The sequence below is a fragment of the Panthera leo genome, chromosome B4, assembly GCF_018350215.1.
Source record: "Panthera leo isolate Ple1 chromosome B4, P.leo_Ple1_pat1.1, whole genome shotgun sequence".
In the NCBI taxonomy this organism is placed as follows: Eukaryota; Metazoa; Chordata; class Mammalia; order Carnivora; family Felidae; genus Panthera; species Panthera leo.
In genome coordinates this window covers 36172450-36185563 of record NC_056685.1, presented here as the reverse complement: position 1 = coordinate 36185563, position 13114 = coordinate 36172450, and the positions used below count along the sequence as shown (strand labels likewise).

At 35.5% G+C, this 13114-nt stretch overlaps 1 protein-coding gene across 9 annotated transcripts in view; it reads left to right on the top strand.

The window, feature by feature from the left end:
* The window catches only part of ERC1 (ELKS/RAB6-interacting/CAST family member 1), a 509468-nt gene that overhangs the window by 179572 nt on the left and 316782 nt on the right, over window positions 1-13114 (top strand). For all 9 annotated transcript variants that reach the window (XM_042945440.1, XM_042945438.1, XM_042945439.1 and 6 more), the window contains one exon: window positions 7088-7281. In XM_042945440.1, coding sequence (XP_042801374.1) covers window positions 7088-7281 — 194 coding nt within the window. The remainder of the gene's footprint in view (window positions 1-7087; window positions 7282-13114) is intronic.

Here is a 13114-nt window from a genome sequence, read left to right as displayed (position 1 = left end):
CAAGTCTTTCACCCATTTTAATGGGATTATTTGTGTTTGTGCTATTAAGTTGTATGAGTTCCTTACTTATTTTGAATATGTCAGCTGTAAGTTTTGAAAATGTTTTCTCCTATTCTATAAGTTGTCTTTTCATTTTGTTGATAGTTTTCTTATAGAAGCTTTTTACTTTGATGGAGCTTTTTACTTTTTACTTTCATATAGAAGCTTTTTACTTCTATTTTTGCTTTTGTTGCCTGTTTTTGGTGTCCTATCAAAAAAATCACACAGTGAACATTTTTAATCAAAGTTCACTTTCAGAAAATGTTATCCCACTTTGTGTCGTGCAGGTACTATACAACAGAATCCTCCCAATTCCTTCTTCCCTTCACTGATGACATTGTTATCATTCATTTCATTTATCCATATGTGATAATCACCCCAATACATTACTATCCTTACTTTAAAATCATTACCTTTTAGATGAAGAATAAAAATAATAAAAGGTGAAATTTTAGCTTTATTCTTTCTTCAGTTCTCTTTCTTTCTATATGTATATGTGAGTTTCTGACCTATATAATTTTCCTTCTGCATGAAGCACTTCTTTTAATATATTTTTGCAGGGTAAGTCTACTGGCTGTGAACTTCTCAGTTTTTATTTGTCTAAGAAAGTCTTTATTTCTTGTTCACTTTTGAAAGATATTAAAAATGGTTATAGAATTCTAGGTTGGTGGGCTTTTTTCCTAACACTTTAAAGGTTTCACTCTGTTGTCTTCTTACATGATTTCTGATGAGAAGTCTACTGTAGTTCTTAACATTGTTACTCTGCTGGTGAGGTGTTTTTTCCCCCTCTGACTTCTTTTAACCTTTTTTCTTTGTCTTTCATTTTCTACAGTTATAGTATGATGTGCTTACACATAGATGCTGAGTATTTATGTTGCCTGGTGTTCTGAGCTTCCTGATTTGGTGCATGTCATTAATTTTGGAAAATTCTCAGCCATAATTACTTAAAATATTTTTTTAAATGTTCATTTTTTAGAGAGAGAGAGAGAGAGAGTGAGTGAGCAGGGGAGAGGCAGAGAGACAGGGAGACACAGAATGTAAAGCAGGCTCCAGGCTCTGAGCTGTCAGCACATAGCCCCATGTGGGGCCTGAATTCATATGAGCCGTGAGATCATGACCTGAGCCAAAGTCGGACATTTAACTGACTGAGCCACCCAGGTGCCCTTAATATATTTCTTTTTTTCCTTTTGGTATTCCACTTATCTATATGTTTCACCTTTGAAATTACTCTGTAGTTCCTAGATGTTCTCTACTGGTGTTTAATTTATTTATTTCATTTTTAAAAATCTTTTTGTTTTGGGAAGTTTCTATTGACTTGTCTTCATGCTTACGGATTGTTTCTTCAGCCAAATCCATCCTACTAATAAGTCCATCAAAGGCATTAATTTCTCTCACAGGTTTTTTATACCTAGAATTTCCTTTTGACTCTTAAAGTGTTCACCTCTCTGATTATATCACCCATTTGTTCTTGAATATTGTCTCTTTTCCCATTAGGGACCTTAACTTTTCATCAGTTGTCTTAAATTCCCTGTCTGATTAATTCCAACATTTCTGTCAAATATCTGAGTCTGATTTTGATGCTTACTGTATCTCTTCAGACTGTGTCTTTTCTTGTCTTTTATCACACCTTGTAATTTTTTTGTTGAAAGCCAGATATGTTGTATCAGGTAGCAGAAACTGAGGTAAATAGGCTTATGTGTGAGGTTTTAATCTGGCTAGAAGTTGAGCTGTATTTAATGTTTGCTGTAGCTGTAGGTGTCAGAGGCTTCAGTTTCCTCTCAGTGTCCTTGTCTCTGTTGACTTTGTGCTTCTGTCTTCAGAGAGTCTGCATCTTGTAGCTCTTTCAGCTGTTACCCTTTGTTATCATACGAGAACCCTATTGTTGTGGTGGTAAGATGTGGGAAAAGATAAACTTTCTATAATCTGATGATTAAGTCTTGGTCTTTTATGAGTCTCTGTCCCTCGCTGTGACCTTCATGAAGGTTTTCCCCCTTAGCTAGAGGGGGCTAGAATGGGAGGAATGCCCGTCTACCAGGTGGGATAAAATTCTGTTAAAATCTTTGCTCCTGGAGAGTCTGCCTTTGGGTAGAGTATGCTTTGGGCATTTATTACCCCTCCACACCCTTACCAGAACCACAAGGGGATTTTTGCGAGCTCTTCACTGTGAGAACTTGGTGAGGTTCCTGGGGGTAAAGACTGTGAAAGAGTGGTGGGTCTGCCCTGAAACTGCAGCTTCTAGGGCTTTCTCACTCTCATGCTTGTCCATACTCAGCCTCTAGTATTTCCTCAAAGTTACCAATTAAAGTGTTTCTGCCAACAGCTTTGCTCCGGGTAAGTAGATCCCAACTGTGACCCCCTGGATTTGCCTGTGTCTCTTGATTTTGGAGTTGTAGTTTGCCCTTTGCCCTCAGTTCTCTGATAGGTCCAAGAAAAGTAACTCATATTCAGTTTTTTTAGTTTTTTCTTATTTTAAGAATGGTAGTGGTGACTTCCAAGTGCTTTACATGTTGGAGCTGAATTTATAGCAGTTTTCCATATAGAACAGACTTACTCATTCTTGTTTTATGAAGATATATATGTGAGTTTTGCCATTTAGAATAACATCTAAAATAAACCTGCAATAAAAATACAATTATTGCCTATATTTGGGAATCAGATTTAGTTTTATTAATTAATACATAAATATTTATGGAATCAGTAGGTTACCTCTCCCAGGGGATTTGAGAGTATATCACAGAAGTCTGAGTTAACAGTATACATGTCTTATGTAGATTTTTTAGTTCTACTAGATGTCAGATGAACTTGAATATTTTATATATTGTCAAAGTGTTTCTAAAGTCATTAATTTACGTTGGAAATTACTTCTCAAGAAAGGAAAAAAAGACAATTTTGACTTTAAAATATGTCTTAGGGTAAATGAGTATTTCCAATGTACAATTGAGATAAGAGTTAGGCAATAAAATGTAAGACTCAGAACAATTTTTATCTCATTCTCGTAATAAATACTTCCCTTGCACATTTTAAAAGCAGAGCAGTGAAATAGAGACAAATACCACATGATATCACTTACATGTGGAATGTAAAAACAAAAACAAAAACCTGAACCCATAGATACAGAGAACAGATTGGTGGTTGCCGGGGGTGGGAAGTGGTGGTGTATAGGTGAAATGGGGAAGGGATTCAAAAGGTAAAAACCTACAGTTACAAAATAAATAAGTCCTGAAGATGTGATGTGCAACATGGTGACTGTAGTTAATAATACTTTTTTGTATATTTGAAAGTTGCTGAGAGCAAGTAGATCTTAAAAGTTCTCATCACAAGAAGAAAATTATTTGTAAGTTTGTGGTAATAGATGTTAATTAGGTACATTGTGACCATTTCACAATACGCTGTACATAGTCAAATCATTGCGTTGTATGCCTGAAACTAATATGTCAATTTGATCTAAAATAAATAGAACCAAATATTGTCATATATATATATTTTTTAATTTGCTACAGTTTTAATTCTTCTTAGTAGCTTATTAGGCCTAGGATTTTGTTATCTTTGTCTTTTTGTGTTAACGTTTTGTTGTTGTTTTATAGCTTACTAGTAGGTTTATTTTTATTTTTTTACATAGATACAGCTTATTTTATTTTTTGGTTGTGGGAACTTTTTTAAATGTTTGTTTATTTTTGAGAGAGAGAGCGTGCATGAGTGCTCTCAAAAGGGGGAGGGGCAGAGAAAGAGAGAAGGACAGAGGATCTGAAGCTGGTTCTATGCTGACAGCAGGGAGCCCGATGTGGGGGTCAAATTCATGAACCCTGAGATCACAACCTGAGCTGAAGTTGGACGCTTAACTGACTGAGCCACCTAGGCACCCCGGTTGTGGAAACTTTTAAAATCTATTTTCTGAAGGGTGCTTGGGTGGCTCAGTTGGTTAAGTGTCTGACTTTGGCTCAGGTCATGATCTCATGGTTCATGGGTTCAAGCCCCATGTGGGACTCTGTGCAGACAGCTCAGAGCCTGGAGCCTGCTTTGGATTCCGTGTCTCCTTCTCTTTCTCTCTGCTCCACTTCCATTCATGCTCTGGAACAGAATAGAAAATTCAGAAATGAACCCACATTTATTTGTAGGTTGATATGAAGTGATATTTGGCACATTTTCTTGCTAAAAACCGTAAGTGGCATAAGGTTGGAGTTCTAACTTATATTTATTCATAAGGCTCTGATTATTATTGAAATTTTCAAAGAAATTTCTCTATTTTGTTTGTAGTAGAAGGGAACTAATCTTGAGATAATGATAAATTCAAGACATTTTTTACTTCTAGCTTAGGAATTTATATCCTAGATATGAATTTGGGTATTTTATGTCTTCAGCATGAGATAATGACCTTAAAATTATTAAGAACAGTCTTGAAATTCAACTTCTGAATTATCAGAATTGTAAAAAGTGCTAACTTCTTTTTTTTTTCTCCTCTGGGAAGAAATCTCTCTTCCTAGAAAATTTTTTTATTGTTAATTTTTTAAATTATATTTTTTAACCTTTTACTTTTTTTTCTCTTGTTTGTTCTATTCTTATACCATTTCATTCTACCTTTTTCTCTTCTTTTCTTCCTGACTCTTCTTCCTTTTCGGTCCTGAAAATAGTTTTAAGCCACCCATTCAGACCAGTAAGTGACATGACAGAGTAGTGCCATAAAGCCTAGGTAGATGTTTTTTTCTGTATTTTGTATGAGAGGTTTTTTTACTACTCTAAAAAAAAGTGAATGCACAAGACCTTCTCCCTTCCTCAAGTAGGAATTCTATAGACTTTCTAAAATGACTCCTTTCTAAAGCATAGAAAGTATAGATTTGGAGTGAATACAAAGTGGAAAAGTTTCTGAGATCAAAATCCCTCCCCACCCCCCCCCCCCCCCCAGGCTTTGAGATGTGTTTGCATTTCTGCTGCTTTTGCCTTGGTTTTTTTTGTTTGTTTGTTTTTTTTTGTTTGTTTTTTGAGACAAGAGAGACCTAGCATGAGTGGGGGAGGGGCAGAGAGAGGGAGACACAGAATCCGAAGCAGGCTCCAGGCTCTGAGCTGTCAGCACAGAGCCTGACAGGGGGCTCGAACTTGTCAACAATGAGATCATGACCTAAGCCCAAGTCGGACGCTCAACTGACTGAGCCACTCAGGTGTCCCCATTGCCTTGTTTTATTCTTAATGATTAATTGATTCGGAGTTGCCTCTCTTTCCTCCTTTCTTTTCATTTTATTTATTTGTTTATTTATAAATGCTTATTTATTTTGAGAGAGAGCACAGCGTGAACAGGGGGCGGGGAGAGAGAGAATCCCAAGCAAGCTCTGTGCTGTCAGTGCCGAGCCCCACAAGGGGCTCATTCCCACAAACCGTGAGATCATGACCTGAGCTGAAATCAAGAGCTAGATACCTAACCAACTGAGCCACCCAGGCGCCCTACCTATCTTTATGCTAGATTTTATCTTGTGGCTTTTAACACCACTGGTTTAAGGTAGAATTTTGCTAACACATTAAAATACATCTTCCAGTGAACATTTTTGTTTTTTTTTAGTGTTTGTTTATTTTTGAGAACTAACGCAAGCAAGGGAGGAGCAGAGAGTGACAGAGACAGAATCTGAAGCAGGTTCCAAGGCTCCAAGCTGTCAGCACAGAGCCCGACATGGGGCTCAAACTCATGAACGGTGAGATCATGACCTGAGCCAAAGTCGGACACTTAACTGACTGAGCCACCCAAGTACTCCAGTGGACTCTTTTTTAAAGGCCACTGTTAGTAACTGGATTTTTAAAACTGGTTACACCTGAAACAAAAATTATTGCAGGATTTTAATCTTAGAAGTACAGCTTTTGCTTTGACAAAGCATTTAGCCCAATTTGTGGAAACATTTCTCAAGTTAGTTTTCAGAACTTTCCAGATTATTTCTTAACAACATATATTTACTCCTTTAGTATTTTTTCAAACCTTTTTAAAGAACTGAGTATATTCTATTGTCTGTTAAATAAGGGAAAATGAAACATCTTCACTATGACCTTTTCATTAAATACATTATACATATTCAGAAGGAAAATTGAAGACTTGATAATTAGTTTTTAATTATTGAAATTGCTTTGCATTCCAAAATGCATTGGAGTTACTAGTTGGCATTTGCAACAGGATTCTGAATAAAAATTTTCTTCTTGGTTCTGAAGGTGATCGTTGACTTCTAACTTTGCTTGTTCCATGTTACTTTGTAAAACCCTGAATTCTTGCCTTAGGAAGGTACCTATGTGTGGATAGCCATTTTCTTAACCTAACTTCATTTTCATGGAAGTATTTCATCTGCAGAATGTATGTGATTCTGTATGCTCTATGTGATTCATACATGTTTGATAAAGCAGTATATAGGAAAAGGGAAGGAAAGTAAGGGTCAAGTGCGAATTTGATCTCAGCATTGGCAGTGGTTATAGTAACATCAGCAGTGGATCTCTGGTGATGCCTTTTTGAGAGATTGGAGAGATTATCTTGGAGAGGTCAATAGTAGTCTAATGCCTTGTTTGTATCACTAGACTCAGAAAAATCTCTTGTCTTATGATGATTTTTGGCCTAATAAATATTCAGAGATGTCTAGTAGTACATATAAACCCAAACCTGTTTGAAATTCATGATAATTATTTCTCAACTTATTACTAATATTTTATTTATATAATATTTAAGCAGAGAAAAACTTTATAAATTGAAGATGAGCTATTAGATATTTGATAATACTATGTTTAAATTGGAATGTAGGGGTGCCTTGGTGGCTCAGTCAGTTAAGTGTCTGACTCTGGCTCAGGTCATGACCTCCCAGTTCATGAGTTTGAGACCCCGTGTTGGGCTCTGTGCTGACAGCTCAGAGCCTGGAGCCTGCTTCAGATTCTGTGTCTCCCTCTCCCTCTGCCCCTCCCCGGCTCACGCTCTGTCTCTGAAAAATAAACATTAAAAAATAAATAATTTGAAATGTAGATAGTGCTTTGGAACTGTAGTGTTCACTGCCACTATATGTGAATCATGGAATTTGAACACTTTTCTTTGTAGGCACATGAGGCAACATTGGAAGCCAGAGCCAGTCCAGAAATGAATGACCGAATACAGCAATTGGAGAGAGAGACTGCCAGGTACAAAGATGAATCTAGCAAGGCCCAGGCAGAAGTTGACCGCCTCTTGGAAATCTTGAAAGAAGTGGAAAATGAGAAGAATGACAAAGATAAGAAGATTGCAGAGTTGGAAAGGTAAGGAAAGGGAAGCTGAATGGTGGACTCTCTATGTTAGAAATATTAAAGTATGTTTTTAAAACTGTATACTTTTGGGGGTGTACTTTTTCAGTGTATCTGCCTCTTGGAATTTAGGTTCTTGAGTGCTTATGTTATTTTTTTATTCTACTTTTTATTATAAGTCATTGTAAATTCATTGCTGCAACATCTAAAAGGTGACATAGGATGGAAATATATTAGGAAGCTCTGGACATCAACATCATTAATTGGAAAGTGAGGAAGTATTCATTGATTGAGAAATTGAAGTTTTCTACTGGCTAATCAGTAGAGTACAAATAGCTACTTGCTTTTTAATTACTTTATCTACATAGTAAAGTAGATGAATTCTTTAAAATGAGCTGTGCTTATAGATCTAGCTAGACAGCTCTTTTATTTCTCCCTCTAATTAGAGTGTTTTATACTAAAGATTAAGTATTTGTTTTTTGACCTCTTCTTTTACAGCATGTATTTAACATAAATTTACACGTACATAGAAGCAGTTCTTCTAGTAGAACTTCATTAACCACCCATGTTCTTTTAAATAGTCAGAGATGACAGTGACAGAGTGAAGTCACTAACCTCTGTAGCTTCTTGGAGCTGATTTCTAGGAATATTTTATTTTCATGTTCTTGAAGGTTGGGAAATCTGAGACAACTTTCATAAATTGTATTAAGTTTAAAATTTATGGGTGACTGGTAGACTTAATACTCCCCTAGAATTAATTTTTCTCCTATTCTGTACCCATAGAATTTTGAGTTTCAAGAAACCAAAACAATAAAGTTTAATCCTCACAATTTTTCTTCACTATACTGAAAGTGTTAATAACATAGCTGGTTGCATACTCGCTAGATTCCTTTTACTTTGATATTAATTCTATTTGTATTTCTGGTTCTGGATAAGATGAATGGATAGAATTCTTCAGGTCAGAATTAAGAAATTACTAGAGTCTCAAGATGAGATTATGTGCCTTTTTTCATGTTTGCACTGCACTTCCCTCCCCCCCCCCCCCCCCCCCCCAGGACACACACACATTTACATACTCACATGGATACATGCCTCCCTGCTCTGTGTTGGCCTGAAATCAGCAGCAGTACTGCATAGGTTTTAAAATACAATACTTTTGATGGATTAGTGACTTCCCACTAAATATTTTAGTATTTCAGAAAAGAAATTCCTTGATAAAGTTTCATTTTTCAGTTTGTTTTCTTGTATTAGATATCTACATTGAAATGATTGCTTGTTATTTCAGACCGCTTGCTTGGAGAAACTTTGATTCATTTTTGGATCTAATGCTGATTTTTGGAGATGGGTGTGACTTGAAAGAGAGTAAGAAATAGGATTAAATTTATATTTCAGACTCAAAGCACAACAAATAGCTTTCATTATCCACTGTATTTCTCACATTTTGAGAAACTTGTGAATGATCTGTGCTTTCCACAAAATGTAACTTAAAAGGTTGAAAAGCACTACACAGTTTTATCCTCTCGCCAGGTAGCACTGTAATTTTGTTTCAGGATTTGACACAAAGTTTCTTGGCTACCAAAAAAGGAAGTTTTTAAAACTCACTTTTTGTTACTGGCTTTATAATTTCTTGTTCAGTAATACAGTTTAAGATTTGAATAATAGTCAAAGAGAGTCAGGATTATATTATTTATGCCTTTTGTTCCCATATTTAGTACTGAGATGCATGTGTGTGGCTGCTGTGTTTCTTACTAACCATTTGCTTCTTGTGTTGCCATTCCACTATTTCCTATATGTGGGTGTCTGTCTCCCCATAATTTATCATTTGAATTTCTTCACCTTTCTTTTGATTTGTCTTATCATGGTCCTAATCCATTGGGATTTTGGTCTCTGTGTTTTTTATGTGTGTTCCCTCTTGGCCATGCTGTTTCTCAGAAAGCCAGTCTCCCGCAATTTGTACCTTCCACGCCAGGTTTCTGTCCCTGCACCGTCAGGGGGGTTTGTTTGGGACTTCCTGGGAAAGTGAGTGTTATGTAAGGCTACAGTTCTGTAATAAACTGAATTGCTACTGCTGCTTTTGCTACTGCTGAGGCTTGCTGGGAATTTTGCTTGATCAGAATTAAAGAACAGCCAGTATAGGTCAGTTGAACTGTACCTCTTGGGACATTGTTTTGAGGATAAAGTATGTGTTCTCTGTGGTAAGATTCAGATATTGTTGATTATGATTGTCTTTGTCTTTGTTTCTAGCCCATCTTGTATGTGGTTGTTCCAATGCTGACATGCCCTTTAAGTAGTGGCCCCTTAATGTGATGGTAGTTCCACACATAATTCAGGATATAGAATTCATTTCTAAAGGGTGTTCAGCAACCTTCTAAATGCAAAAAAAAAAAAAAAAAAAAAAAAGTGGACTGTTATGATCATTGAACTAGAGAAAATTCTTAGTGTTCTTTGCAAATTTCCTAGTATTTATGTAAAGATCTCCAGTGTTAAAAGGTTTAGATTAAATCATAAAGAATTCCTAGGCCTTTTCTTTGTGACCTAGATAAAAATGAATAGTCCCCTACATTGCTCTTGTAGAACAATAGTAACTCCTGTAGAGGATGATTCAGTGTTGTACCACTGTTGTTCTGTTGACCTACTGCAGTTTTTAAAAGGATTATGTAAGGCCACCCATATATTTGCACATACAAAATACCTTCCCAATTAAGTGTAAGAGATACTACTTCTAAATTAATATTCTAAACTGTGGTGTATATAAATTGGGAGTTCAACCAGAGGCAGAACTAGTAGGGTATATCTATATATCTGTATATCTGTATATCTCTATATATCATTTATACAAGGATATTTAAAAGATTTATTGCAAGGAGTTATTTTGCATGATTGTGTGGGACTTGGCAAAGGAAGTCTGAAATCTGGATGGCAAGGTGACAGGAAGAGAACATCAGGATCAAGATAGAAATCCCATGGCATGGGGAAAAATTCAGCCAAGTCCACAGGTAGAATTTTTTTTTTCTCTCTTAGGAAAACCTCAGCCCTGTTTTTAGGAGCCTTCCAAAGGATTCAGTTATGCCTATTCATTATCTGGGATAATCTCCTTTGCTTAAATGGATTAAAAGATTGATTGATTCATTGATTATTATTATTTTTAGAAGATGAATTGTAACTTTCATAGCAGCATCTAAATTAGTGTTTGGTTAAGTAACTAAGCACTTTAGGCTAGCCAAGTTGACATTTAAAAAAGTTTTCACCTAGTGATTTTGGATAGCCTTTATAGCTCAATTTAAGGGAGAAAAAAACATAATAATTAAAAAGCCCTAGAGCTTTACCTGTCCTTATGTAAGTAGATCAATTTAGATTAGCCTTAGAAACCCTGATTGTAATTGAGAATTTCTTTTCTAAAGTGATTATATTAGAGTTTATATTTAGAATTATAATGGAGAGGCTTATCTTGGCATAATGTTTAAAATATTGAGAGAAGAGTAATTGTAGAGTGATAGAACTCTGATTTAATATCTTTTCAGATTTCTGGTTTACTATCTTTTCAGACTTCTGCAATAATTGTTTAAATTTTTTTTTTAATTAAAGAAATTGTTTTTATTGAGGTCTAGTTGGCATATGACATTATATTAATTTCAGGTATACAACATAATGATTCAGTATTTGTATAGATTGCAAAATAATCACAATAACTGTGGTTAACATCTGCAAAAAGTCAGAGTTTTTTTTTTCATGTAATGAGAACTTTTAGGATCTATTCTCTTAGCAGCTTTCAAATACACCCTACAGTATTGTTAACTATACTCATGTACATGACATCCCCAGAAAGTTTATACCTTTTGACAATCTTCACCCATCCTCAACCCATAACTCTGGCAACCACTTATCTGTTCTCTGTATCTATGAATTAGTTTTTCTTTGTGTGTGTATATATTTTAATTGAAGTAGAGTTGACATACGATATTATATTAGTTTCAGGTAGACAACATAATGATTTGATGTTTATATATACATTATGAAATGCTCACCACAATAAGTGTAGTTACTGTCTGTCACCAAAGTTATCATAATATTACTGACTGTATTCTCTATGCTGTGCTTTTCATCCCCATGACTTAATTCTTTTATGCTGGAAGTTTGTACCTCTTTTTCACTTTTACCTATTTCTCCCATTCCTCCTCCCCCCATCCCTGCCCCTGCTTCTAACAACCACCAGTTTGTTCTCTTATTTATGTGTCTGTTTCTTTTTTTGTTTGTTTTGTTTTTGGTATTTGTTTTGTTTTTTTGTTATGGTATTTGTCTTTTTCTGTTTGACTTATTTCACTTAGCATAGTACCATCTGGGTCTATCCAGTTGTCCCAAATGGCAAGATTTCATTCTTTTTTATGAATGAGTGATATTCCATTATAAATATATATACAACATCGTATTCATCCATCTATTGATGGACACTTAGGTTGTTCCCATATCGTGGCTACTGTAAATATGCATCAGCAAACATAGGGGTGCATATATCTTTCTGAATTTTTTTTTTTTTTTGCTTTCTTTGGGTGAATACCCAGAAATGGATATCTTATGGTATTTCTATTTTTTAATTTTTTTGAGCAACCTTCATACTGTTTTCCTTGGTGGCTGCACCAGTTTACATTCCCACCAGTAGTGCACTAGGGTTCTCTTTTCTCCATGTCTTCACCAACACTTGTTATATCTTGTCTTTCTTGATACTAGCCATTATGACTGATGGGAGGTTATATCTCACTGTGGTTTTGATTTGCATTTCCTGGACGATTCATGGTATTAAGCATCTTTTGTCAGTTGGCCGTCTTTGTGTCTTCTTTGGAAACATGTCTATTCCATCCTCTGCCCATTTTGTAATCATTTTTTTTTTTTTTAACGTTTATTTATTTTTGAGAGACAGAGCATAAGCGGGGGAGGGGCAGACAGAGAGAGGGAGACACAGAATCCGAAGCATTTTCCAGGCTCTGAGCTGTTAGCACAGAGCCCAACGCGGGGCTCAAACTCACCAACTGCGAGATCATGACCTGAGCCGAAGTCGGAGGCTTAACTGACTGAGCCACCCAGGTGCCCCTTTAATCATTTTGTTGTTGTTGTTGAGTTGTATGAATTTTTTATATGTTTTGGATAGTAACCCCTTATCAGATATATCTTTTGCATGTATCTTCTCCTATTCGGTAGGTTGCCTTTCATTTTGTTGATGGTTTCCTTTGCTGTGCAAAAGCTGTTTGATTTGATATAGTCCCAATAGTTTATTTTTGTTTTTGTTTTCCTTACTTGAGGAGAAATATCCAGAAAAAAAAAAATACTGCTAAAACTGATGTCAGAATACTTATGGTTTATATTTTCTTTTAGGAATTTTATGGTTTCAGGTCAGACCATTAGGTTTTTAATCCATTTTGAGTTTTTTTTTTTTTTTTTAATATGGTGAAAGAAAGTGGTTTTACTCTTTTTTGTGTAGCTCTTTAGTGTTCTCAGCATCATTTACTGAAGAGACTGTCTTTTCCCTATTTGTATTCTTGCCTCCTTTGTTGTAGATTGTACAAGTGTGGGTTTATTTCATGGATCTTTATCTTGTTTCATTGACCTGTGTGTCTGTTTTTGTTCCTGTGCCATACTGGTTTGATTACTGTAGCTTTGAAGTAGAGTTTAAAATCTGGGATTGTGATACCTCTCTTTGTATTTCTTTTTCAAGATTGCTTTTGCTATTGAGGGTCTTTTGTGGCTTCATACAAATTTTAGGATTATTCTAGTTTTGTGCAAAATATATTGGTATTTTGATAGGGATTGCATTGAGTATAGATTGCTTTGGATAGCACGGACATTTTAACAATAT